This window comes from Taurulus bubalis, assembly GCF_910589615.1.
Source record: "Taurulus bubalis genome assembly, chromosome: 18".
Taxonomy (NCBI): Eukaryota; Metazoa; Chordata; class Actinopteri; order Perciformes; family Cottidae; genus Taurulus; species Taurulus bubalis.
Window position 1 is genome coordinate 14620900 of NC_136606.1, and position 27249 is coordinate 14648148.

General features: G+C 40.6%; 2 protein-coding genes across 2 annotated transcripts; both read left to right on the forward strand.

Moving 5' to 3' along the window:
• Positions 1-7784: 7784 nt before the first annotated feature.
• Positions 7785-9709, forward strand: LOC306750815 (protein MFI-like; the record flags this gene model as incomplete). Its single annotated transcript, XM_079234288.1, has 7 exons — positions 7785-7913; positions 7997-8089; positions 8166-8219; positions 8309-8488; positions 8957-9087; positions 9326-9484; positions 9637-9709. The coding sequence occupies 7 exons, from the start codon at positions 7785-7787 to the stop codon at positions 9707-9709; spliced, it is 819 nt and encodes a 272-aa protein (XP_079090414.1).
• A 1122-nt stretch (positions 9710-10831) lies between these two features.
• Positions 10832-13640, forward strand: pomp (proteasome maturation protein; the record flags this gene model as incomplete). The annotated part of the gene is made up of 6 exons (XM_079234362.1): positions 10832-10909; positions 11218-11315; positions 11907-11967; positions 13016-13117; positions 13238-13331; positions 13415-13640. 6 exons carry the CDS (start codon positions 10832-10834, stop codon positions 13480-13482), a joined length of 501 nt encoding a protein of 166 aa, XP_079090488.1. The 3' UTR covers positions 13483-13640.
• Positions 13641-27249: the final 13609 nt, after the last annotated feature.

A 27249-nucleotide genomic window follows, 5' to 3' on the forward strand; every position in this document is an offset into this window, starting at 1 on the left:
ACGAGCAGAGAAGAAGAACAAAAAACTGTCATTAATGGAAGCTGTGCTGTTGCTCTCAGATGACGAAGAAGTTAAGAGGGTAAAGACAAAACTTGTCCTCTGCCCTATCGTGTTTTCACTTGCTCGATTGTCCCACATATTGATTTATGTGTGTAAGTGCTGCATTTTTTTGATAAAGCACATTTATTCTCTGTACCTCTGCTACGTCTTTATGGTCAGTACTGTAGTAACACATCTATTTGTCATGTTGCGTGTACAGTCTGCAACTGGAGGTCTTCCCAGAAAAAACAATGAAAAAAAAATGAAATATGAAAAAAGCAATAGCATATACAGTTCAACATTAAGACAAATTAGTAATTGTATTGCTGGTTGGAAATGATGAAGTGTGTTCAACGCACAATACAGAAGCAATTCTTCTAACACCCGTAATATTTTTTTGCAGCCAATCGGTCACTAAATCAATAAAAGTAATTCCCGTTGACGTTGAATAAAGAGCAAAGGTCTGCGTAGGCAGATGGTCGGGGTGGGTGTGTAAGCACAGGACTTTTACCCAGGAGATTGCTGTTTGTATCCTGGGAGAGACCAAAAAACGTAGCTTATTAACTTAAGTCATACTAAACGTATTTCACAAAACCTAAATTCCATAACAAATTATTTCAATGGGAAAATGAAACCAGCATAGATGTTTACAGCCTGGTACAAACACAAGTTTAGTCTCTATAGCTCATTTTCCATCTCATGACGGAATGGGGTTTTCATTTTTACAGACGACTGATTGTGTCGTGTAGGACTTGTTTCGTTGTTCAGGTGGACACAAACATACAAAAATAATGCTTACGTTAAGCAAACTATTGCTTTCAGTGTGTTGGCATGTTAAGATACACACATGTGTACATATATGTGTGTGAGAACAGGACGAGAACAAAGGATCCACTAGACAGAATAAATTAACAAGAGTAAAAGGTCATTTAGAAAGTGAAAAGAGCTACTGAGTGATGAAGTGATGATGTATGTTGTCGTGGTGATGCTGGCTGTGATCCAGAGAGCTTTGGCCAGTTTAATAATCCCGTTCAAACAGAGCAAGACCATTGGGATGTGGATGTGCAATACTCATTCATGTACAGTAGAGCACGTATAATGTATACGCCTATTCATAATAAATAATAAAAACTGTGCATACATGGACGTGTCATGCAGGCATGTAATGCCACAGAGCCCCATGTACTATTCACTTAGTTAATGGGACATTATCAGGTATGGGAGACAATGGCACATTTTTGTTATCTTATACTAAGTCTCCCTTACTTTTGCACATACAAGTGTTCCAAGTTTGAACCAAGCAGATATAGGGAGGCCAATTTCTGCCAGGTTTCCATTTGACATGCAGTTTGAGGGTTTGGTGAACACACTATTGATCTTGCATGATTTAGCCTGATTTACTAATATATTTAATTGTACTTAATTCCAGTATAACTCCAACTTCATTTTAACTAAAGTCAAAAGAGTGGGGCTTTCCCTGTGGAGAAAGTATATGTCTGGACCACTTGTGAATTTTGTATCTAAATTGACCACAAATTATCTTAAATCAATCGTACGCGCCACATCCAATCAAATTGTGTTCTTGCATGAAGTCCAATGTGAGTGAGCATTGAAAGTAAGAAGCTATAATTCATCTGTAGCATTGAGCAGGAGAGTAACTGCTCCTCTACACTTTAATAATAAATAAAACTGCTAGCCTGCATGATCTTGCAATGGACTTGTAATTGGTAGCCATGAGCTGAATATATATCATGTATGTGTTTGTGTTAACTGTACATGTATGTGTTTGTGTTAACTGTACATGTATGCCTGTGTGTGTGTGGCCACATGTGTACTTGAGCTATATTTAAGCAATAAGGTACTCGAGGCAGTACTGTGTCGTACAATAATGTACTGTTCAAGGGAGTTGTTAGGCAAACCCTTGACCTGTACATTATTGTAGACACAGTACTGCCTCGAGTACCGTATTGCTTTTATAATATGGGTACCTGAGACTTTATAAATAGTAATAGTAAGCTCCCTTTCAGCACAAAATAGTTGTAGCCACCAAACGTTGGGTATGCATTTCAGTGACAGAGAAAATAGTCCCGTATGTGTATGCCGGTTACGGGACGCACATACGGGACTATAAAACTGACTGCCTGGTCAGTAAGGCCGGTTGAAAGCAGGGTGGAGGATGACACTCAGCCACCGATGTAAAGAAGTGCTCTCACTGCTTCTGTCCGTCTTTTCTCCGTCATTTTTCTCCTCCATGATGTTTAGAGAACTTGCCTCGTGTCGGGAAATTACCGACGTAATTATCTCTCACTGGAAATTATCATGATTTTGTGATCAAACCCTTTTCATTCCTCATCTTTAGGTTAGGGAGGAAGTGACGTGTGTGTTGTCGTTTGTTATGCTAGTGTGGGGGATGCTAAGTGAGCTTGTTAGCTGTCCCGTTTGAGCTAACGTTACTGTTAACGAAGAGCCCCGTTGCAATGCTGTGAACACTCAAGCAATACACCTGCAAGTTAAGGAAACCAACGTCTGCGAGTCGTTACTGCGGACGTTACAATATCAAAGTTTACACCAACATGTTTGGTAACTGTCAAGCTTGAAATGACAACTAACGGTCGCGCAATTTAAATCTACCTGTTATTTTAATTGTGCACTGATATGGAACGCTCTAAATGTAAACAGGCTGTACAGTACTTTATGGCTGAATAAACTACACCTCGTGACTCACTCTCAACCAATCAGAATGCTTGATTTGATCTACCCGTATTATAATTCCATGTATGAGCCCTGTAAAGGGTCATAATTCAATACCAAAGTATCGCTGTTGAATCTCTCTCACACTCTGGGGCTGAAGAAACAGCACTAGAGCGACTCTGTCTAGGCAGTTGGATGTTTCACACATTTATTTACTTATTACTTTGAGGGATTTGACCTCTCTGCTCCTTTGGTAAGTTTCATGTGTTGTTACAGCTGACTGGTTGGTGGGAGGCATGTCCTGTGCAGTCAGCCTATTGCAGTGTCATTTAATGTCAAGTCCATCCCAGCCCTGATACTGTATATCCCATGATCACAAACATTACAAGCTGTACAGAATGCAACGTCCTCTATCCTTTACCACACAATTCTGCAAATGACTTCGATGATATGTATATATGCAAACAAATCGGCTTCACACAACATTGCTATCCTATTTGCATGGTTATTTTCCTCCTACATAAAAATGTGGGTATAATATGTATGTTTAGATAGTACATACACTCACACAGGTCTATTCTATGTCAAATTATATTGATTTTATATGCACTGACATGCTTCATTTATTTACACTATCATGTTCACTCCATACAGATAATTGCAGTGATGCTGTTGTATTCATCATGTCGGTAGATGGATGATGAATGATGGATGATGAATACGAAACAGTATTTTGTATTCTATAAAATTCAAAAGTTTCCAGATGACACCTTTGTAACATGTGCATTAATTAGTCTTACACTAACATGAACAGTCTTTTTGTGAATGACAAGTTGCCCTGCAGTAGGAACTAACTGCCCTGATGAATGCTCCGGGGGTTGGACTGTTGAAGCTAAGGTTGTGATGGAGGTTGTGATGTAAATGCTGCAATATCTGTGAAAGAATTCCATTCTACTTTGACTGTGTGACCTCCATAAAGGGATTGATGGTGTGTTTGATTTGGTCTCCTATTGATGAGTGTCTGGAAAGGCAAAACATCTCCATTTGAGGGAGATCATCAACATGGCTGTCGTGCCTCTGGGGCCCTGAGTTAAAAGCCATTTACAGAAATATTCCTGACAATCAGCAATCAAAGGAGGAAATGAAACAGCGACAGTATGTGGCTGATGAGGAGCGAGTAGGAGAGAAATCATTCGGTGACACGCGGGCTGTCTAAATATGGCACACCTAGTTGACATGCAGAGTTGAATGATGGTCCCCATTGTAATGGTATGAATATTTTGTACTTGTGTCCTGAAGAAAACAGCACATGTGGCTTCCTGTTCTCATCAGTGGGTGCACCAGGGACAGGCCAAGGGCAGCATAATGGGACACAAGACAATGACATCTGTAAATCAATCAGAATCTCTTTTTCATATTCCCCACATACAGAGTTCATTTTTATTCTGCCACTAAACACTCACTGGACAACATTGAGGCGCTGATATTTGATTCAGTGTGTGCTGACTACAACATTCTTCTCTCCTCTTCTCTCCCTTCATCTGCTCATATTTTATCTGAGGTAAAGTCCAAAAAAAAGATATCTATGACTGGCACTCTTTCAGTAGATGTTTGTGATGTGACTGGCTGGTTGCTCTTGGCAGACAAACCCCAAAACTAATTGATGTGAAATGCAAAGCCATCAACAAATTAGTTGAGCTGTGTTTTCTCCTAATCACACAGGACAGACATGTCAGCTGTATCAACAACAAGCTAATATGCAAAGCCAATTTAATTTCACACTCATTTCACTTTAAAATTACTTCATCTCACACACTCAGAAATGTATTGTGCTGTCTGATCTTTTCCCCTCATCTGCCTTCAGGACACAAACTCAGTCAAACCCAGACAAGCCCAGTCAAGCCAAAGGTCTACAAAGTATTCAGAAATTAAAATGTCGTTAAACTTGCGTTCAAAAGTTATATTTTACTTGTGTTAACCAATACAATATTTCCCCATATATGTGCTGGAGGTCTGAGAACCAGACTGATACAAATGTCTGTCCTTGTTAGGAGTCAAGATGACAGAGCATTCCCCTTGGAGAAAATAAACAGACTGCAAGAAGAGGAGGACCTTTGCTTTGAAGAAACATGGATTGAGTTTTGTGACATGCCTGCAGGCTTTGGTGAGGAAACTCAGGTTATTTGCATACTGGACATCATCTGTCTAGTTTTGGTTCAGAATTTTAAACACAATTTGTTTGGAGCGTAAACACAACTATCTCCGAAGTTTTCTGTGTGCCACAAAACTTTTGCTACGTTTGAAAATCCAGCAGCTCATAAATACACAGAGAGAGTTTCTCCCTGTGGATTTAACTTCCCTTTGATTTAAGTGTTTGGTCTGAAACTGTCACAGCTGAAACATTTGGAATATATGTGACTGGATTCAGTTGCAACTGGGCTGATTCAGTTTGGCACACATGCTTGGTCTGTGACAAGTTAGTGAGTGTCCTTGATAATATTTAATCCATTGACAGCACGAAGCACCAAACTTTATTTATCCAAGAAACACTGCAAAATGCATCACACTTTGAGTGGCTGGTACCAAGAAAAGACCTTGTGTGTTCTTTTATTTAAACAACAAGCGCTTTGAAATGATTGTTAATTCAATTTCACTTCTTTCTTTTTTTTATGAGAATTAAAGACTGCAAAACCATGATCATGGTTTGTATGTGTGTGTGTGTGTGTGTGTGTGTGTGTGTGTGTGTGTGTGTGTGTGTGTGTGTGTGTGTGTGTGTGTGTGTGTGTACAGGCTTTAGGTGTGTGTGTGCAAGCATGTCAACATGTATGCTTTTGAGTATTTCTTTACTCTCTGTAACTCTCTCTCTCAGAGTTAGATTACATGTATGTTGTTTCACTACACACACATGAAGTCAGTTGAAGCACATCAACAGCTCTGCTTTCGCACACAGCCTGTGGATGACACTGCATGACATGTTGAGATAGTGGACTGGGGGCAGAGGGCCTGGCTACACATTCCAGATTTTCAAAGATCCTCAGTGATTTAGTGTGTGTTTTGTGCACACATTCATAAGCGCAATAGTAATGTGTAATGTGTGAGTGGTGGAAAGCCATAGAGAAGCTAATGAAGCTTATGAAAGAGCTCCATCTACGGGCCATCAGGTAAAAATGTCATTTATTTTGCCTTGACTTGCACTAACCATGAATCACGTCTGTTTTCCTCTCAGATGTCGATAACATTGTTGCCATCAATTGTTCTGTTTATAAATAATGCAATAATAAATAAATATTCAAAATTCATTTTGGTGTGTGGCCCTGGTTTCTTCCTAAAAAGTCTACTAAGTGATGTTTAAATTACTTCATGTGTTTGGCCCTGTTATTGTCAATCAGATTTTAACACTTTTTTTTTTTCCTGACTCCTGTTCAGCACTTTGTGACCTTTTATCTGTAAAAAGTGCTATATAAATAAATGATATAGCATTATTATTATTATTATTATTATTATTATTATTATTATTATTATTATTATTATTGTTATTATCAGTTGTGATTTTAACTAAACTGAAGCTGATCAATAAAATGATCAATGTTACGTCATAAAAGAAGTTCCAAATATTTTAGGTTAACGACAGGAGCTGGTTCTGTATTAAACAATTATATTATACAGTAACAAACATGTAATCTTCATCACTGAGGGGTTTAACCCTAAAACACTAACGTTATAAATAGTCACACTCTCTCTAACGTCGGGTGATTTTCATCCGATATAATGTACTTGATAAAAAATACTTCTCATCAAAATATATTAAAATACAACAATAGAAAGCAAATTGAAGTACTGTTCTTTTATTTTATCCTATATAACTTCTCAAAAAATTAAAAACAGGTATCATGGGGGACCCAAAAAAAGGCTAAAAATGTAGTGAAAAATGAGGGAATTGTTCATTAAAAATTAATTTAAAAAAAAAGAAAATAGAGCTAGGATCTTATTCTTCGGCCCACCCGTTCCTGGGACATATGCTCCTTGTCTGGTAAAGGCACAGTCTCCCTGCATCACTGACAGCTTTGGGAGAGATAAACCCCAAATTGCTTTTTTTGAGAGGGGAAAAATGACAAAACTTTTTTTTTTACCATATGAATTCCCTTGGAAATTACCAGTAAGTTATATTTATTCATAACCATTAAAGCGCTATACAAATAAAATGTATTAATATTGGCGTATATATGTGACATCGTCTTACAGCAGCAGCCATGTTCTAGTTGTAGTTTAGACAGAAACGCTCGGTTGCTAGGCAATACAGTACTTTGTCAACTCGTGTCAGCATTAAATGACGGAGGGACGATGAGGTAACTAATACTATTGTTTTATTTAGTGTTTAACTGTGAATGCATCATTTTAGTCGCTGTTAAATCCAGCTCTATCGAACCGCAGGTGATGAAATGCGCTGTGTGGCCGGTGTTTCATTTGGGTCACGTGTTTTACATCTATAGCCAGACCTGCGTATCACTGACCGGAAGTCCAGCCTTGGTGCGTCTAGCGCACCATGCACTACCAGAGCTTGGTAATACTGCATTAAAAATAAACGTCCTGCTTTACAACAACTATAACAGCTGTATATGCTAAATGTGGGTCCTAGAAGAGTTATATAATGTATTACATTATTAGCTATTTTGAATGCAATAACTGGTCATTAGCATTTTTATGTTGGAGGGGGTGAGGTAGAGCTAATTTAATTTACTTCATATACTGTTGGGTAGATTCATCTGTAGCAGATCTAATTTTATGAAAATGATTTAAATCTGTGCGATATCTGCCAACTATAATTTGTAATAAATGCAGCGTAAACAGTATATTATTTCCCTCTGGAATGTAGTGGAGTTGAAGTATGAAGCTGAAGAAGATGACTTAAGAAAAGTATGAGCATACCTCCAGATTGTACTTGTACTTGACTTGTACAGTACTTGAGTAAATGTGGTTACATTTCACCAACGGCAGTCAGAAAAACAGGGCTCCTCCCAAGAAATATTATTAAAAGTTTTAGTAACACAAGTTACATGTCTGCCTTCTCCAGTTTAATTATTCAATTTGCCTCCAGCTCAGAGGAAGAGAGTCCCCCGAGGCAACAGGAGACACTGCAGGAGATAGCAACCAGAATAATTCAGAAGACCTGGAGAGGATATGTGGTGGGTGCTGCTGTGTACACACATGCATGAATTAAAGCCAAATGGCAGACATTCAAACCATCTTTTTCCTTCCCAAACTGCAGAACAGAGAGGTCTTCAAGTACTTCAAAGATCTGATCAGCCATTGCAAACAGGGGAATCCCCAAGCGGTGCTAAAAACTGTCAATCCCCGAGAGGTAATGGAAATGATGCTCCCTATTAAATGAAAACAACAAACAAAATGAATGCTAAGATTTTATTTTCCTGTGGCAGGCAAAGTTGCTGGACGCTGCTGCAGGCGTGTTCATAAGATTTCGACTCGGAGGGGTAGGAGCTAAATATGGAAATAATGGTGAATCACTCAACAGCTTTGTGATTACTATAATGCAGACTCTTACTTATGTCTTTTCCTTCAGATTACCTTTCCTCCCAACATCTATTACAAGATCTTCACCCACAGACCCATCACAGACCTGTGTGCCAGCAGCCCGAAGGACTACACCCAGCGAGGCCGTAAGGAGCCTGTGGCCCAGCAGGACCGATCCGGCTGGTACCAGCGCGAGGAGAACAACAGCTGGAGGCTCTTCTGTAGCAAGGTGGGAAAACTGTTGGAGAAAATTGTCTCTTTTGCCTCTTATTGGAACAAATATTGGTGCAAAAAGAAATATGCACCACCAATACAAGGTGTAATTTTGCCCTCGGCAAGAGTCTGACGCACTTCATATAAACAGATAAACCGCTACAACAGGCATGTTATGGCAATCTTCATCATATTTGATGGACATTTAGCTTCATGAAACAAAACTGTTCATTTATTTATTTAACAAAAAAGCAAAGCCAGATCTAAATGATCTTGCAAGCACTAAAAGCAGATGTTTTAAAGTTAAGTTTGATCTTCTTCTTCTTCTTCTTCTTCTTCTTCTTCTTCTTCTTCTTCTTCTTCTTCTCTTCCTCCTTTTTCTTCTTCTTCTCCTCCTCCTCCTTTTTCTTCTTCTTCTTCTTCTTCTTCTTCTTCTTCTTCTTCTTCTTCTTCTTCTTCTTCTTCTTCTTCTTCTCTCCGATAGGTGTTTCCCATGAATGAGCCCAAAGAAATCGATGCAAACAAGAAAATGGAGTTTCACTTCTCCAAGTTGCAGCGGCAGCAAGACGTAAGCAAGTGGCGGCAGAAGAGGAAAATTGAATGGCTGAAGAATATGTGAGTTTTATTTACGTCTGTCCCTTTAAAGCAAATCTTTTACTGTGCAACGGCCGCTGTGGCCTCAAGTGGTGACTACAGTCACTGCTATAGCTCGGTTTGTGTCTCTCGTGCTTCATTAAAAAGGTGTCTGTCCTCTCTCTGTTGCATGCAGGTATAACCAGGGCCGCCAGCAGCAGCAGCAGCAGCAGCAGCAGCAGCAGCAGCAGCAGCAGCAGCAGCAGCAGCAGCAGCAGCAGCAGCAGCAGCAGCAGCACCAACACGATGCGGCGACGATGCTGGTGGTGAATTCCGGACAGGAAGTGATGGACGCCATTGAAGAGAAGGGTCATGATGAGATGCTGGACAGGGAGCTGGAGGAGTTGTTGGCCTGGACCAGCACTCTCAACTTTGAGGAGTAAGATCCACTCCTCACCTTCAGCTATACAGCAAACTGTTGTGACATTTGGAAGCCTTCTGTTAAATAGACTTGGTTTTAATTCAAACGGGGTCAAAAATGATAGAATCTTGATCATTTTTAAAACCTATTTTGCTCTTTTGCCCGTGCAGGTATATGCAGGAGTGGATGTGTATGGCCTGCAGTGACTCCTCCGAGCGAAACCATGGTGAACAACAGAAATGACTTGTTACTCATGGCTTTAAAGTATACGCTCTAATGCCATCTGCTGTTTACATTTAGGACTAAGGAGCCTGCATTTCCATCTGCGTATATATCTCACCCACTGTTATACAAAAGACCATGATATTGTTTAGGTTTGCCACTGCTCTCATTTTATTCTGCTTTTCTTTCTCTCCATTCTATCCTTCTCTTTCCCTCCTCTGTCTCTTACAGATGTGCATTCATATCCACCCAGGTTTGATCCACAAGAGTTTGCTGCTGTGACTGATGAAGACAGAATAAATGAATCTATTTAAAAACTATCCCAGTGCTAATGTGCTAATTGTGCAGGTAAACACTGTTTTGAGCTTTCTAAAGTCACCCTTCATCTCCATAACAGGAGAAACACATACTGTGGCTGGAAGATGGGACACAAACCAGAGGAGTTATAATTTCCAAAACCTAATATCAATGGAATTAAGTTATTGTCGATGCAGTAATCATTTTTGGAATAATAAAGTATGATTAATGGTATTATCTTATGGTGACGTGTGTTGTTGCATTAGTTAATTGGACTTTATTCAAATAAAAATGTGAGATGAACTCCTGTGACCCAGAATCCACAAATCTATTATTGAATCTCTGTGACATCTAACAAGATCAAACTGATTACAACTGAAGACATCTGGCGCCCACAGAATAGATTTATCGCAAGACCCATGGGTGTCATTTGAATGTTTTTAGCCTTTGTCTATCAGAAAACATCAAGTATGAGCAAAATATATTGTATATAGAATTTTGCAAAGTGAGTCGGGAAGACTTAATAAAATCCATAATTACAAACACTATGTTGTTATAACTAGAAAAGAGGGGGCATCCGGATTTGAACCGGGGACCTCTTGATCTGCAGTCAAATGCTCTACCACTGAGCTATACCCCCTTGATGTGCTGTGAAAGATATAAAAGTAGTTTCATCTAAAATGACAGATTCCCTCTCTCTATTATGACAGGTATATACATCCTGTGAGGATGTGGTTCACTGCATTTAGATAAATAACAACACATTGTCTAAGCATATAGTGCACAGACACATAATACAACGAGCTTTTTAAAAGGCAAACTGTACACGACACCGGTTTTTACCGGATGCTACGTCATGAAAACGCGACCCAACCGGATACTCTAGTGTTTCAAAAAGAAAGTGCAACACACGGAATTATAATGGTACGTTTGTAGTCTCATCTCATTTAATATAATGTATGCTATCGTAACATATCGATTACCACGATCTTGTTGTATCACTATACACATATGATTTCCAACAGCTCTTATCTCTTATCTCACTGGATCCTCTTACATCTAGTGCCGTTAGTTGTGAATTTGATTAGTCACTCAAGCTAATGCTAGTTAGCACGGAGCTATGAGGCTTCCGCTGAAGAAGAGTTAATCTTTTGATATTTCTACCTGAGGTATGCTAACCTAAATGTTAGGAGCTGTTCACAGTTAATGTGTGTATTTTATGTTCGTCCTAGAACACTCGAGGACTTCGCTCTCAGCTGAAGGACAGCGTCCCTGTGGCCGGCTTGTGTCCGCAGGGAGCGTACGGAGTACAGGACTCTATGCGCAGCGGGTGAGACGATGCTACATGGAACTAATACCTTGCTGCCGTACACACGGACGGCAATGCCACCGGTTTGAGTTGTATATGTGGCACCATGTAATGGTTACTTACTGGATACACCATGAGTTAACTTGTCTGGGTAGTAACTGTTCAGTTTATCCGTCCAGTGTGTACCTGGTTATCCATTGCATTTATTATTTAGTGTCAGTGTCAAAAGAAATCTAGAAACAGCATCAACATTATAGTTTTACATCCAGATGGAATCTACTTTCAACTGTAGAACATCATCCTCATAACTTTTCTTGATAATAATATATTTGTCTATATAGTTATAACTTTCCAAAATTCATTGTTGGTCAGGCTATATATCAGTATGCCTATGCTGTTGTAGATATTTGACTGGAGAGGGACCTCTGCATAAAATGACAATGTGTAGAACGTATTGTTGCAAATTAGTTGATTAACATATTAAAATCCATTGATATATTTTCTGCAACAGCTTTCTCTGTCAAGAAAAGCTTCTGTGTGTTCATTACTTCTGTACATGCAACCGATTTTCACCTGCTTCTTCGATTTATTTATTTTTCTTTTGCTGCACAGCTTTTCCAGCGTAAAGAATGAGCTTCTTCCAAGCCACCCACTGGAGCTGTCAGAAAAAAATGTGAGTAATCTGAATTGTAAGAGGAAAATAAGCATTCAGCCACAATTAATTTCAATTGGACGTCTTCTCAGCACTGTGGTGGTGTGCACACCATTGTCCTTTTTGACAGAAGATATTTTGACTGATTGTGGTGCGGGTGAGCACAGGGAGAACTCGTCACACGTACCTTTAGGCGTCAGCGTGCCAGCTTGGCCAACCTGATCTAATTAAGTAGCATTGTCCTGTTTTCCCCATCTAACACTGGTCGGTCAACACCGACTGACTTTTACAACAAACACATTCAAGGGGAAGCTCAGCTGGAAAAAAAAGAACGCTAACATGGCGACGTGACTAGACGAGAGGACATGCCTCGCTCTTAAAGCAGTTCATCTGGGTTTGGCTGCGTTTGACAAACACACTTGTCACTTTCACATAACACTTACATTCCATGCACTTTATTTTAACTTTAAACTCTACTCAATTGTAAATACCCATGCTCCCATTTATTGCACTCGGCTTATTGTTCAATGTTCAGTGTGATGCACCTCCCGCCAGGACAGATTCCTTGTATGTGGAAATAAATGGTTCTGATTCTGATCTGAAAACATGTTTTGTTTGACTTTAAGTCAACTTGAACTTGATTTTAAAAAAGAAAGAGAAAATACCCAAACAGGATGAGATCAAATAAAAACATTTTAAACTAACAAGGACATTTGACACAGGACGAAGACTAAATAAACACAATTATGTATAAATTAAAGTAATGCCCTTTTCCTACTCTTGACATATCAAAATGTCTGGCAAGTACATTTTTACATTATAACATGTAAATTGTGACTGTTATTGCTATTAGGATTGATATTAATTTTAACAAAAGCTGCGAATGAGAGGATACTCTTGTTTTGTGTTAACAATAAAACGGCATTGCCTGTGCATTCATGTTGAGGCCTGATCAGACAACTTGTATTTGTAACAAGCAGATCAGTAGCAGTAAGAACACGGTAAACTAATGGTGGACATTCTAGTTGTCGTTCCTGGGATACTCAACATGTGTGTCTGTGTTGTGCAGTTCCAGCCAAACCAGGACAAGATGAATTTCTCTACACTCAGAAACATCCAGGGTCTTCATGCGCCGCTGAAGCTGCAGATGGAGTACAGGGCAGCTAGACAGGTAACGCATTCACAAGCATACACAAGCATGTCCCGGTAATCCTCCTCAGTTCCTCCTTTTGGCTCCCCTCCCTGTTTACAGTTTGTAAGTCACTCTTCTCTCTCCCGTTGCTCCTTCCAGATCCAGCGTCTGCCGTTCTTACAGAGTTCCAATCTGGCTCTGGACACGCTGCGAGGCAATGACGAGTCCATCGGCTTTGAGGACATCCTCAACGGTGAGAATCCCTCCTTCACTACTACACAACCATTCGCACAACTGTCTGGATATGATCTCTAACCACCTGATCTTACTCTGCAGATCCAGCCCAGAGTGAAATGATGGGCGAGCCACACATGATGATGGAATACAAGCTGGGAATGTTGTGAAAGAAGATGCACACGCATAATACACAGCTACACGCGTAGATTTAGGTTTACTGTTTGTTATGGGGAGGGAGGGAGTGTTAAACAGCCATCCAGTGCTGTGCTTGTATGATTCCTATCCAGTTGGTATTTCTAATAAACTTCATAACCTTCCTCTAGAAGCTGCTCCGTTTGACACATTATTTTACTTGCACTGTACAGAAGTCATCAAGTGATCTGACATTGTGTGGTAGAGCAGGAAGTGTTGAGGTCGAGGAGATGACGGGTCGAAGCTTCATACAACGGCTGTGTTTTTCTGTAGTTTTGTTGTAGTAATTTGTTACACTTTACTGACTATCTGCTGATGACGTGCAGTGATGCGTTCACTCATTGAAGCTACAAGTGAAGGGAATCCTCTGGAGTTTGCACTGATGGTAATGGGAGCTGCTTGAGAGGGTTTCCTGTCCCTGATGCTTTTTGTTTGTAATAATCAACATCTAAATGAGTCCATACGGTGCTTGATCTGTTGCCAACCATTATGGGATACGTTTTAAAATAACTTCTCATAATTTGATGGGATGACCGAAAGTTACATCTCACTCGTCCCCTCGACAAAAAAATATATTTCTCTTTTGGAGTATTGCAGAAAATAAACTCTGGCCAACAAACGGCTCATCCATCTTCACATTTTAATGCAGTTTTTATGATATTTATTTTTAATGTAAATGCAATCTTCATGACTATATTACTATTATTTCTGATTCTTCATTGTATCCCATAACCACATTTTCTGCGCACTATTTAACATCTCATAAACAATTATTTCAAGGTCCAGAATGACCTCTGACCTTTTATAAAAGCACTGCACTGACTGGTCCAATCACGACAATGACACTGAATTAAAGTCTAAGTCCTGTTGAATCTGTTCACCCACAGACTACGAGGCCATGTGTAACTATATTTACTGACTGGTCTTATCCCTTCACCCCAATGTCTGGAGACGCTGGGGATTGAACCCACAACCCCTAATACACACAGGTTAATTACACTTAGTAAATGATCAGAAACATGGATTTTCTGGTTCTGGCCCTGAAGGCCAACCGCAGAAACTATGTCCGCCGCACGGAGGTGGACGGCAGGACTGTGACCCGAGTCATCTCTCCGGTGTACCGCTCTGATATCACTGAACTGAAGAAATGCTGGAGAGCGAGCGACTACAGGGAAGATGGACGAGTTCTCATGCCGGCCCTCTGTCGATTCACAAGAGTCTGCACAGTGTGGCCAAAAGAGGCAGAGCAGGAGGAGAATGGACGGCAGCCCGTCTCCTCCAGAGAAAGGCCTCCGAGTCTGACGGGACTCATAAGACTCTCACTGTTTGTGTCAGAGCGACCCTCCAGGGTCTGGCACCAGGGCCGGTCCACCTTTTTATATTGGGAGACTTTTAGCTTTCGTCCTCAGGGCCCCAGGTAGCGCCCTGCTCCGGGGCCCTTGTGGACATACTGCACCACATGAACCATACGCTGGTCTGAGGAGTAATTATGTGGATATAGTTCGGTCGTCATGGATTCAGCACTCAGGTCAGCGTTTCTGGTGCGTCTTGCACCTTTCTGTATTTCTTGGAGCCGGCCTGTGGGTCCACTTGGTGAAACTAAAGGGAGCTGCGGGGAACTCACTTCCTGAAACAACTCCAAATTGATTTATTGTCGCTGACTCATCATCCGTTGAGATCAGGCTTCACATTTCAGTGAAGAAAGAGAATGACACAGGGGAACAACACAGCTGAGGGACAGAGTGACGCACCGATGAGGCAGGACGAGGAAGACCAGGCTGAGAGAAGACGAGGGAGAGGACAGACCACTGCATGGAAAGCAGTGGTGTCACAGCTCCATGAGGCCGGTTCCACATGGTAGCAGCTCCGTCATCCTCAAGGAGTTCATTGAATCACCTGAAACCTGAATCAACAATGAAGGAATCCTTCCAGTGCATTTGATCTGTGTACTCACAGACTGAACATCCTTTATATTTGTGTTGAAGCTGCTTTCATCTTTAATAAACAGTTTTTTAAGTATAAAAGGTCAGTGATACGACTCGGTGACTCATCTAAAGTTAATCTCCACAAGAGGTGAACATTTGAACCCCAGCTTCTCATAAATAAAATAGTTTTGACTATAAGGAAATCAGATATTACAGGATAGAAGAGTTTGTTTTTAACATTTATTTGTATTATAACTATTTCAGGGTTAGGAAAACGATCAGTTTCAAGCAGAATCACCTCCTATTTGTAGTATGCAGGTGACCAAGTATATAGGTGACCAAATACCAAAACAGGTGAGCACATTATGAACCCTCAGTTTGATGAATAGATTACGAGTTCTGCTAAAACATAACAGGAACCAAAAATCGTTTCTGTTTAAGAATATCTGGAGAATTCAACCAATCTTAGTCCTTATTGCTCAGACTTGAACCAGGAAGGCAGTGTAACCGTGTTAGCTGTGAGGACTTTATGTGTTGAAACACAAAAAAGCATTTCACCATTGCAGTGTATTTGAAATAAAAGCAAGAAGCACCAGCTAAATGGAAATATACTCGGTTTATCGACAATTTCGGCCTCAGAGAAGGTATCCCGCTGCTCCTCTGTGATAACATCTGTATATTTCTAATATTCTCTCTCTCACACACACATATTAGGTATTATACCAATAAAGAATTGAGGTGAGCCATAAGACTTTAAATGTCTGATGTGGCTAGTTGGATCATTGCTCTGTATTGTGCTCTGTCTAGTTGTTGTCTCCCTCTTGTGGCTCTAACAGGTACAGTCCTCGTCTACGTCACACGCTGCTGAACATGTCCATCTCACCGGATGCATTACCGTCAGCAAAACGATTCCTTTTTAGATTTCTAAAGACAGTCAATGAGCTCCTTGCCTTCCTTTGATTTGTTTTCATCATTTAAGTTTTTTAAGACGTTACTAAAATGATAACTCCTATTTAATAGACCAGTTTCTTCCACCTCCTCATTAGGACCTCTGTAGTAGCTTTTGCCTGACTCGCTGTCATGTCTCCAGCCCGCTCACCTCCTCCAGGCCATGTATCCTGCTCTAAATCCTCAGACCTGCCATCCTCTAGCCATCCACTAGCTGATCTTCTTGTCAGTCTGGTCACCTGACATCCCCTCCCATCTAAAATACAAGTTAGCTCAGTGTTTGTAAACTATAAGGTCAATTCTCACATCTACTTTTGACAATGTAAACTAACATCTTTTGCCGCCAGAACGCAAAAGGGTGTTTTACTTCACAGCATATATATAGAGAGTATATTTCTCTTTCACACATAATTAGAGTTGACATGTCTTCCTCCAAGACCTTCACATTGCATAACAGGAACCTCTCAGCACACTTCAGGCCCTGACCCTGAGTCGTCTAATTAGCCTTCACACAGCTCTCCCTGTCTGCGGCCACACTCGTCTGGATCTGCTGTCACTCTTTGTGTCAGCCACCAGATACGTCTGTCTGCACATGTAAGCAGCCTCTCAGCAAAATAAACCACACCTCGGTCTGAGTGATTCATTTATTAGACAATCTGACGGGCAATGTGTGTCCTAAATGTGTTAATTAATGGCGTGGAGGCAGCGTCACCTTCATCTCAGAATACACAGTATTTAATAACTTGAAAAAAAACTTGGGAAAATAGCTCTGCACTTTATTTACAATTTTGATAGCAAGATGGACAAACTGAACTGTCTCTAAACTATAATAGTTGGGTAACCTTTTAATTTAATTTTATTCAATGTTGATTTGTTGTCTGAGTTTTGTCCTGGTGACAAAGATCCTGCACTATAGCAAATGTATCAGTCGTTACGTTAAAACAACTAATCATATTAGACAGTAAGGTGATGGTGACTTTGTCGACGAGACTGGACGTCTGTTAGTTTGTTTTTTATGAAGCTACAAGGCAGAAGCAAGCAGCTACATGACGCATGCGCAAGGGATGTAATTTAAAACATGAACTATGTGCCCGTAAATGTAATTTAGGACCACATAATTAACATTTAAACATTACACATACAACATTAAGATAAAGTTAATCAATTACATTATGATAAAATAACAGAGAACAGTTAGTTACAGTATATGCACGTTACACAGTAAGCTTGCATACATATGACATCAAGCCCTGGTGGTATGCACTGAGGTGAAACAACAGAATATGGAATATAGTCTTGCTTTAGTGGTTTTAATGATGAACCAGTAACAGATCCATTCAGGCCAAACTGATCCTATTGCAACTCTGATGAAATGGAATATCTATAATGGAGCTTTAATTCCATATGATTTGTTTTGGGGAATACATGTGAAATTTTCCTATTGATTAAACATTCATATAATACTCTCCCTTGGGAAACACTGAATCTGTTTTACTGCTTTGATCATGCAGACAGCAGAAGATACACAGAGTGTGGTTCATGAGGCTGGTGCAAAGTGTGAAGTGTAAAGTGTTCCTGAGATAGTGTTTCTTTAGGGACTTTCGATTCAGAACAGTTGTTTTTATAATTTTAATTCAGCCTTCTTACTTTGTTTGAAGCAGTCCATTATTACTCAACAGGGGAAGCCACATTGTCAACACCCACATGCACACTTTTGAGACGTTCAGTAATATTGATGAGGTGGATCTTCTTACCGAGAGAAAAAAAATATATTTTGTTTTAATGTAAATTATTTTTTAATGTATTTTTTCGATTCTATATTTATGTTATTTTGTCTAGTATGCATCAGTACAATGAAGTAATTTTAATAACGTACAAAATCCTCATATCTGAATTCTAATACCAGATTCTGATTCTAATCTCTACAAACGGAGCAGCGCATTAAGGGATATTTTGTATTTTTCTTCCATAAAGTATAAAGGAATATTCATTACATGGGTCAGACTCCAAAACCCCTTCTCCTCTAGAGCCACAGGAGACTCAATGCAACTGTTTTCACAGGCTGAGCAGAACTAATGATGACGATGAAGAGTAAACTGATCTGGATTGTCCCCTTTTTAGGATAAGTGACGACAGACCTTCTCCACTGTTAGTGCACTGTTTCTTTGACTTTCAAGAGTCAAGTAAAAAAAACTAAACACTCAACACCCCTCTTAATTATTCAGACCAAAAAAATGTACAAATGGTTTTCATTGTCCTCAATCCCGTTCCCTCTTCAACCACAAGATGGCAGGATGAATCCACACTGAGCTTCTCACATTGGCCTCCGGTTCGCTGCTAACCCACTTTGTGATCCAGCACGCTAGTTAAACAGATCCTGTGTTGGTAAAGGCTCCGCCATGGGCACTTTGTCTTTGTGCCTAAGGGGCCTCAGCTGACAGCTTGTTGTCACTCTTCATACATGGATGGAAAGCTTCTTAGCCCGAGGCTGTTAAAGGCTCATGATGCTGCCTTTTGACAACAAATAACCCTCCCAGTTGGTGGGCTCAGGCCAGCTGGGAGCCATGACACATACTGTAATGCACTAGATCTGTTTGCATGTCCAATCCCCAGTGACTTGTCCACCAACATTGCATGTACTGTCACGGAGAAATCCAGATTACACGGCATGTGACTGCAATGCATTGCCGGAAAAATACACAGCATGTAAAAAAACATACATTGTATACTTAAGGAACATTTAAAAATAGAAGTCCTTAAGCGTAGAAGTCATTAACATCAGGATATTTTTTTATAAACTGAAAATGCTTTATGTTAATGACTACAGTTTCCAGACCTCTTGAGTAATGAGAAATAGTTGCGAGCTTGTGGGCGAGGTTTGAAAAGTGAGAAGTCAATCGAGGTGATTCCTCATGTTATTGCTTCTTACCAAGCGTGTGAAGACATTATAATAAGGGGCGTCTATTTGATTAATTGTGATCCCGACACGGCTGTTTATGCAAAGGTCTTCACCACCTATTTATTTTTCTCCACATATGTATGTAAATAGGACATATAGGCACGGGGACCCTTTTTTCCTTCAATGCTGTGAGTAATATGTAAATCCGGAATATAACCTATATTTATTCATCAGAAAAGCTTTCAATAACACCCTGTATTTGCTGAGATGGTGAAATCTGTATGAGTGCACGTAAACCTAAACCCCACCTCCCAGCACATCTGATCCCGACTGCTAGTGGAAGAATGAATACATCAAATCCTTATCTCATAAACAAAAGTAGTGCAGAGTGCTCTCGTAGTGTGCCAGTGCAGTCAGCAGAGTACAAACGCACCTCCCTTCGGAGAGTGCCCAAGAGACCCCGTCATTATTCACTGCTGGGATGTAACACTGAAGCTGTGGCATTGTTGCACCTTCAAATTGAGCTTGACACAAAAAAGTTTCTTTTCCGGTGGCTCAGACTTTAAGATTTGGCAATGGTTTGGTACTGCATCCCTGCGTGGCCGGTGGTGTCCATGTTGTCCATGTGTCCATGTTGTCCATGTGTCCATGTTGTCAGGCCGGTCGGTTCACGTCGTCAAGACTCGTCCCAGAAGGTTGAGTCTAATTCATCTAAGGTTGATATTTTTGTTGTTGTCCATTTTCCTTGGACATTTCCTACTTTCCTATTTAGGGTGAATTGTAATAATTGTGTTGATACCTTAATGTTAATCATCAAGTTGAAAGGTTTTTATCGAATATCTGCAAAAATAATGACATCCCTCTTTGCCTTAGCTGTAGTTTATAGCACTAATTTTAAAAACTGTGAGCGTGCGGCCAAGATCAGCTGCGTAGCATCAGCCTGTTGGCATTGTTATTGTGACCATGTTGACGTGATTTGGACATTTGATGTGGCGTTCGTGTTCCGGGTGAAACCAACAAGTTGAGTGATTCGTATTGACGATGCCGCCGCATCTTATGTTCTGTTACAAACACTCAGCGTTTAGACCAAAACCACAACATCAACAAAGATATCTGACTATGACTGTAGCATAACCTCAAACCATAGGTATTCACCCACTAACTTGTCGTGACACCGATCATTTTAATGAGCAGCACTGGTCCACCTCATCCCATTACATAACACCCCTGCTGTGATAGGTCATGAGAATAAAGAAGGGCTGTTGAGACATTGTTCTGATAATGTTTCACTTATGAGGAGTGATTGTGATTGAAACCTTGTTTCGGTGTTGGGAGGATGTCTTTTGGTGAGAGAGGTTTCCCACACACTGCCACTCTGATTTAGCTACCGTTCCGGGGCACGGTTCTCTGAGCAACCGAGCTATTTTTAAATCACAGTTAGTGAACCAGCTTGACTTCCATCTCATATCTCTTCTTGCCCTTCTTCTGGCGACACCTCGTGAAACCGCACCTCCTCACCCAAAGCAAACTTTTCGGCCTCCTCCCTGGTTTGATTTCCATTCCAGACTCGGGAGCTCGCCATCTTGAGTGAGTGCGCGTGCTGGCAGACACCGCGAGGATGTCACGCATTAGGCGGGACACCGACCTGTCTCGCTGAAGTGCTCCTTCTCCTCTAGCTGTGCGGTAATTGCTTCACAAATCACAATGCCTGCCGGAGGAGGAAGTGGAGAGACGGCGGGCCTCACCGCCACTCACCATTTGGAAGTGGGTTGCCATGGGCACAGATGCACTTCAACTTTCTGGTAATGAGATTAGTCTAAATTAATGCTAATGATCAGCCAACATGCGTGTACACAGAATGCACACAAACTCTTTTCCTTCTTCACAACATATGTAGTTTTAAGGCAGAAAAAAAAATAAAAAACAAGCATTTTTATTTACATCTGTGACCAATAATCATTTATTAGTTTATTATTTATTTACCATGACATGCAACTTCTGCCCTGTGTCGTTTAACCGTCTGGTTACACAAGGACTTGAACCCACACTCTGAACGCTAGTCTTTAAATAGCTGTTGATTGTTGCACTAGAATAGCAGCGTTCCTGCGGAGCCTCAGTGGGTGGTGGATGCTATTCTCCACGTTCTCTCAGCCTCGTTATTGACGACCTGCGCCTCAGCACCGCCCACCCACAGGGAAAACTCTTTTAGGCAATTTGATGAAATAAAAGCTTGAGCCTGAGTTGACTATTTTGAAGCTCTTAAAAATTGAAGTGTTAATAAGCAGAAAAACATAGGTCACGGTGAAAATGCTTGGTAATGAGAACGTTTCAAGGCACATGGGATGTGAGTGTGTAATCAAAGTAGACAACTTCCTGTCTTCCTTTCATGGAATTTTGACTGATCGTGCGCAGCCTAGCATTATTTGTTGTGGGTGGTTTAAACTCTTCCTCCTTCTCTCTCTTCAAATCTCCCTCTCAGTGGGTGTTGGACGGTTCTCCATCAATTGCTTGTGCTGTAACCCAATTTGAACCTGCATCCCACACCTTGTAAAGGACAGCCCCTCCCCCACCCTGTCATCAAATGCCAGACCCCCTCGCTGCCTTGCTTTGGCGTCCACGCTGCTTCCGTCTGCCGCTTAGGCCACATCTCTAGCAGATGGACAAAATGTCATGCTATCTGTCTCTAAACCCCTTCTTCTCTTTTATTTTCCTTTCTTTACCTGGTCAAATGCCAGTTCAAGTCAGACAGGTCCGGTCTGGTGCAAACCAGGTCGAGACCAGGTCAAGCCAACAGAAGGACAAGGTTCCTGTTGCAACAAAGTGGCGACATATGGTCACTTTACAAAATGGAGTCAAGAGAGTTAGTTGACAGTTGGGAGTCTGTTTTACCACATCCGAAACGTTAAACCACAAATGAACTGCCATCACAGCAAGGCAGCTAGCTAAAGCGAGAGAGCTGTAACAAGTGCAAGCTACCGTTAGCTGCTTAATTTAGCTTTAGCCTCAGCTAAAGCTAAGTTTACGTTGTCCTGTTATTTGTAAATTACAACTATCCTTTATTTAGGAGCTAACATTTTGGTATTTCAGTTAATTGACATGACTAAATGAGGCAGTACCTAAGTAGCAAACAAGTATGATACAAAAAATAACACAAGTCTGCTCGATGTAGCTAGCTGAGTAGAGGAGCATTTACTGCCATCTCAGGTTTTAACTAGTTGAATTCATGTTCTTGGGTGAGGTCAGACGACCTTTTAAATGGCATATTTGAATGAATGTAAATGTAAGTTAACGTATTATTAGTACTAGACAGAAAACCCAAGATTTAGTTTGATCATGATGAGCTAAGGACACGATGTGGAATATTAACATTCAAGAGCCTCTCAAACAAGACTTGAACACAAGCCCTGCATCTCACAGCTTTCCATATACGATTGTAATATTTCTGTGTGACCGTTTCTCTGCCACGTTATATAGCATGCAAAGCATTTCCAATAGTGCTTGTAGACTGTAACACTTTCATTTTTAGATTTTTGGTTAGATTAGGTCTGCGGTTAACGCAAACAAGCTTAAAAGATTGTACCATCCTGTTTTACGACATGAAATAAGTCAGTCAATATCCCTCTTGTAAATTTCGGCTCTTAAAAAAGATGGTCTCACACAAATGGTTAAATGAGACAAAAGGCCAATAAGCCATACACTTACTTGCGCTCATGTGACCGTGGTGGAGTCCATTTATAGCCTAACATTTGCTTTTTACACTTCTGTTTGCCACAGAGCATATTTTCTGCAATAATCAAAAATCCAGTGGAAAAACCCAATTGGCTCTTTGCCGAGGGAAACCGTGCGGTGCTAACTTCCGGGCTCAGCCTCCAAAACTACGTCATACCTGCAGCACTCTCTTCATCTTGACTGTCTTGCTCTACTGACAAGGAGACACGTGAATGTGTTCAATGCAAAAGTGTCCTTTTTAATAAAATATATATACATCAATTAATTTGGGGCAGCAGTACTGGAATAGTTGCCACTGCTGTGCTTTTTTAAAAGCCTGCCGCCTGACTACAAGCCTTCATATAAAACAGATGAATAACCCAACATGAATCTCCCTGACAACTGGACGGTGTTCCTACTCTCAGCGAATGTTGTCTTTTTAATGGGATAGAAAAGAGAACTGCTTGGCCTAATGTTATGTGCTGATCCATCTTCATCAAGCGCAACATCGAGAGCCACACCGGCATCCTCCAAGACTGAACCACCGCCAATAAAACCAATCAGAGCGTGGAGCGACCTCCCTCCGGCGGCAGAGAGAGGGTGGGAGATGGTGAGAGAGAGAGAGAGAGAGAGAGAGAGTAAAAAAGAGAGAGAGAGAGAGAGAGAGAGAGAGACGAATCGCATGGAGGGGAAGAGGAGGGAGCGGAGGAAGACTAAAAAGTCTTCAAGTCACACTCCATGAGGCCTCTCAAGGACACAAGGAGAATTCCTCTGAGACACAGCACTTGTTTGGAGAAACTACTTTCTTGAACACGGGTCTCTTTACTACCCTCCTCACATAGATGCGGTTCAGTAAGTCACGATGAACCATGATAAGTCAAACACAGAGCCAAGAGACAAGTGCTGTTGCACGTAAAAAACACCACTCTTTGATATATTGTGTTTTGTTGGGAATGTGTTCAATTCTGAGAAAGGGTGACGGTTCACTCGGGAGCCTTTGTAGATTCAAATGTTGCTACATTTTTTTAGTTCAAGGAAACTTTACTCTGATCCGTATGGATTTTCAAAGGCAGATAAAGTCTTTGAACTTGCCATTTTAATACCGAAGCCTTTTTTCTTTGTTTCTTAACATTTATTTATTATAAAAAATGTACTTGTAAACAGCACATCCTACAATAAACAAACTTCAGCAGTTAGATTTTTGACACAAATAGGACGCTATGGGTGTCACAGCCTCTGCTGGTTAGTTTCTTTACTGTTTCTTTGTTAAATGTATTCCAGTAACATATGCAGATTGTACCATAAATGTGTATCAGGCTAAAACAACGGGTGGCGCATTGCATATTGCTTCCCACAGGGTTACCTTGAACATTGAACTATGTTCCTGTAATTGTGGATTTGTGTGAGACTTTTCTGATCGCAGCAGGAGACGCTCCCCTCTGACAGAGTCTGAAGGACAGAAAGGACAGCAGTCCCCATGAAGTCTGTTTGCAGGGAATAACTTTTGTCACAGTCAGTGGACACAGTCCCAAAAACTTTCTCGTTCTTTTAGCCTCTCACACACGTACAAGAATAACACATCTATGACAATAAACCATATAAGAAGCCTGAGAGCAATATAAACAATTGAATGGCTCTCTTCCCCCTCAACTGTCCTGAACTGATTTCTGGGTAATTAGGTGCTTAAATATTACACAATTGCCTCCACTGTGTCAAAATGTGGAATGTAAATTAGGTGCTATAGTTCAAGTTTCCAGCTTGGATTTAAAGGCACAGGTCAGGTCTCTTAGTAGATGTAGCAGGTTTGAGCTCAACACTATTTTGTCTTTATATGAAACCAGAGATACACTGTGTAAAACAGTATTCATATGTGCTTCAAGAAGACAAAGCCTTTTGCTTGATAACAACATTCCTAAAAAAAAACTGAGTTAATACAACAATGTAAAAAACTCCAAACAATGTTTTGTTTCCCTCTCCTCTCGGAGCACCCTGAGAGGGGCATGGAGAGAAATATAGTTCCTGTCTCGGTCGCTATATTTAAAAACCCACAAACCCAAATTCATGTTCGAGAAAATAACTATTAAGCTGACATCTTGTTTCCAGAGATTCACTGCTTGTTGCTGGACCGAGCCTGTTGCTGAAGTGGATATTAAGACAATGTGATTTCACGCTCAGAACTATTGATGTTTTCAGCCATTACTGCCCCAAGATGCTGTATTATATAATACATTATACTGCAACCTGTTATTGTCCTCATTTGACAAATGTAATATAACAGACAACAAAGCACAGCTCTGGATGGCTGCCAACACGCTGCTAAAGTCACATTAGTCTTGCACATTAAAACAAGGACACTTGGACTCTGCGGGTTTCTTTTTTTAGCTTAAATTCGACACTTTTGCCTCGCCTGACTTGTCCACCATCATGAACAACACTTCCTCACCGCCACTTGTACATAACTGTATTATATATATATTCCCTGTGGCCAGCAGATTGAATTGAAGTGTTTTCTTCCAGCATTTGTTCCTCGTGTCCCAGCCTTTCCCCGTGGCTACTAATGGTACAAACCCACTCTACATACTAATTAGTATGAACTGCACGCTGTGAACTCAAGTGATGATTCATCAGCTTGTGATTACCAGAAGATTGCAGTATACTCATAACATGAGTCACCTTTAACTTAAATGATTCCTGCTCTCATACTGTAGCTCATTTATATTGGTAAGAGTATGTAATTCACTTTGCTCCGCTCTTGATACATTAGATCACAGTTGCCCCGAAGGAACAAATCTCAAATGTTCCTCGTCAGTTTGGCAAAATATGCAAATAAAAATCACGGGACACGAAATGATTCTTGTTAATATCTTTCGATGAATATTTGTAATGTAAATGTAATCAGTGGATTTGTTTTGCTGTGTGAACTGCACTCACCTGGAGGCAGAATAATGCTGTTTATGTCACATTTACCACGGTTAGCACTTTTAGTTTGAATGTAAACCACGTTGAAGCTGCATTGTGTATGAATCGTGCAATAAAAATACATTTTCCTTGCCTTTCCTGAAAAAGCAAATGGATGTGGATGCCTCACCACGGGCCAATGTTTGTCTTGAGTTGTCTGAAAACTGTGGACGATGTTCTTTAACTGGCCTTCAGGAGGATGTTGGCAGCTCTGGTAAACGGCTCAGAGCAGAGTGTACGGGCCAGTCACTGATTATAGACTTATTATTATTGCTGAAATGAGCAGCACGTTTCTTAGTTTTCTTGGTTGCCTTTGATATGTGTGAAAATAACAGCAAGGCTGCATGAAATGGAGTGTGAGTAAAATGGGCAAAATCCTCCTTTTAATCTTACTTGGTAGTATACTTTAGGACATAAAACACAAATTTGACACAACACTATTATGAACAGTATAGCCAGCAACAGTTAACATCTGTACAGTTAACGGATGTTTTAAACAAATTAAAGGTTCCTTGTGGAGTTTTCCTCTAACAAGGTTATGCTTACATTCAGTTTTACTCTCCAAAGAAAACAGGATGTCGACACACGCGTTAAAACCTTGCTCCACAGCGCTACAACGGGTTAAAAGTCCTCCTTTAACGCACATGCCAAGACCACACAATGATCAAATTCACACGAAGAATGCATGGAGAAACTTGTCCAGTCTGAATATTGCTTCATGGTTCGTGTAATTCACCACTGACTCTACACATATAATTTGATCAAATGTGGGCATTATGATGCAACCAGCCTAACCATTTCATGTTGAAAAACATATAATTATACGGAATAAACGGCAAGTCAGAAAAATGAGCATGCATAATGCATGCAATGCATAAAAATATTTTAACGGTTTTGATTTGTAATAAAACGTTGAATGAATTTGTCTATTTATTTGATTTAATCAACAATCATGTACTGAGAGGTTGTAATAAACAGTAAGACTCGCTTTTTTCCCATCTCCAAATAAGTTGGTGAGATCTGAACGTACCAAAACCTCATGAGGAATCCAGGCCGACTCATTGTTCAAACCCTGACAGTCAGTTGCCTCGAAAAGTTCAGTTGAGGCATCTTCATGTCTAGAGACGGCGTGTTGACATCGACTGCCCTCCCCAGTCCCTGGAGCTCTGGAGGAAATTAATGAACTTCCTGTGAATTGATGATCGTATGTCTGCTCAGCTATAGGGTTTAATGATTCGTCACTTCTGCATAGTTTGAATCAATGCTGTCTCTGCATACTTGCAGTGCCCCATGCGTCTTTCACA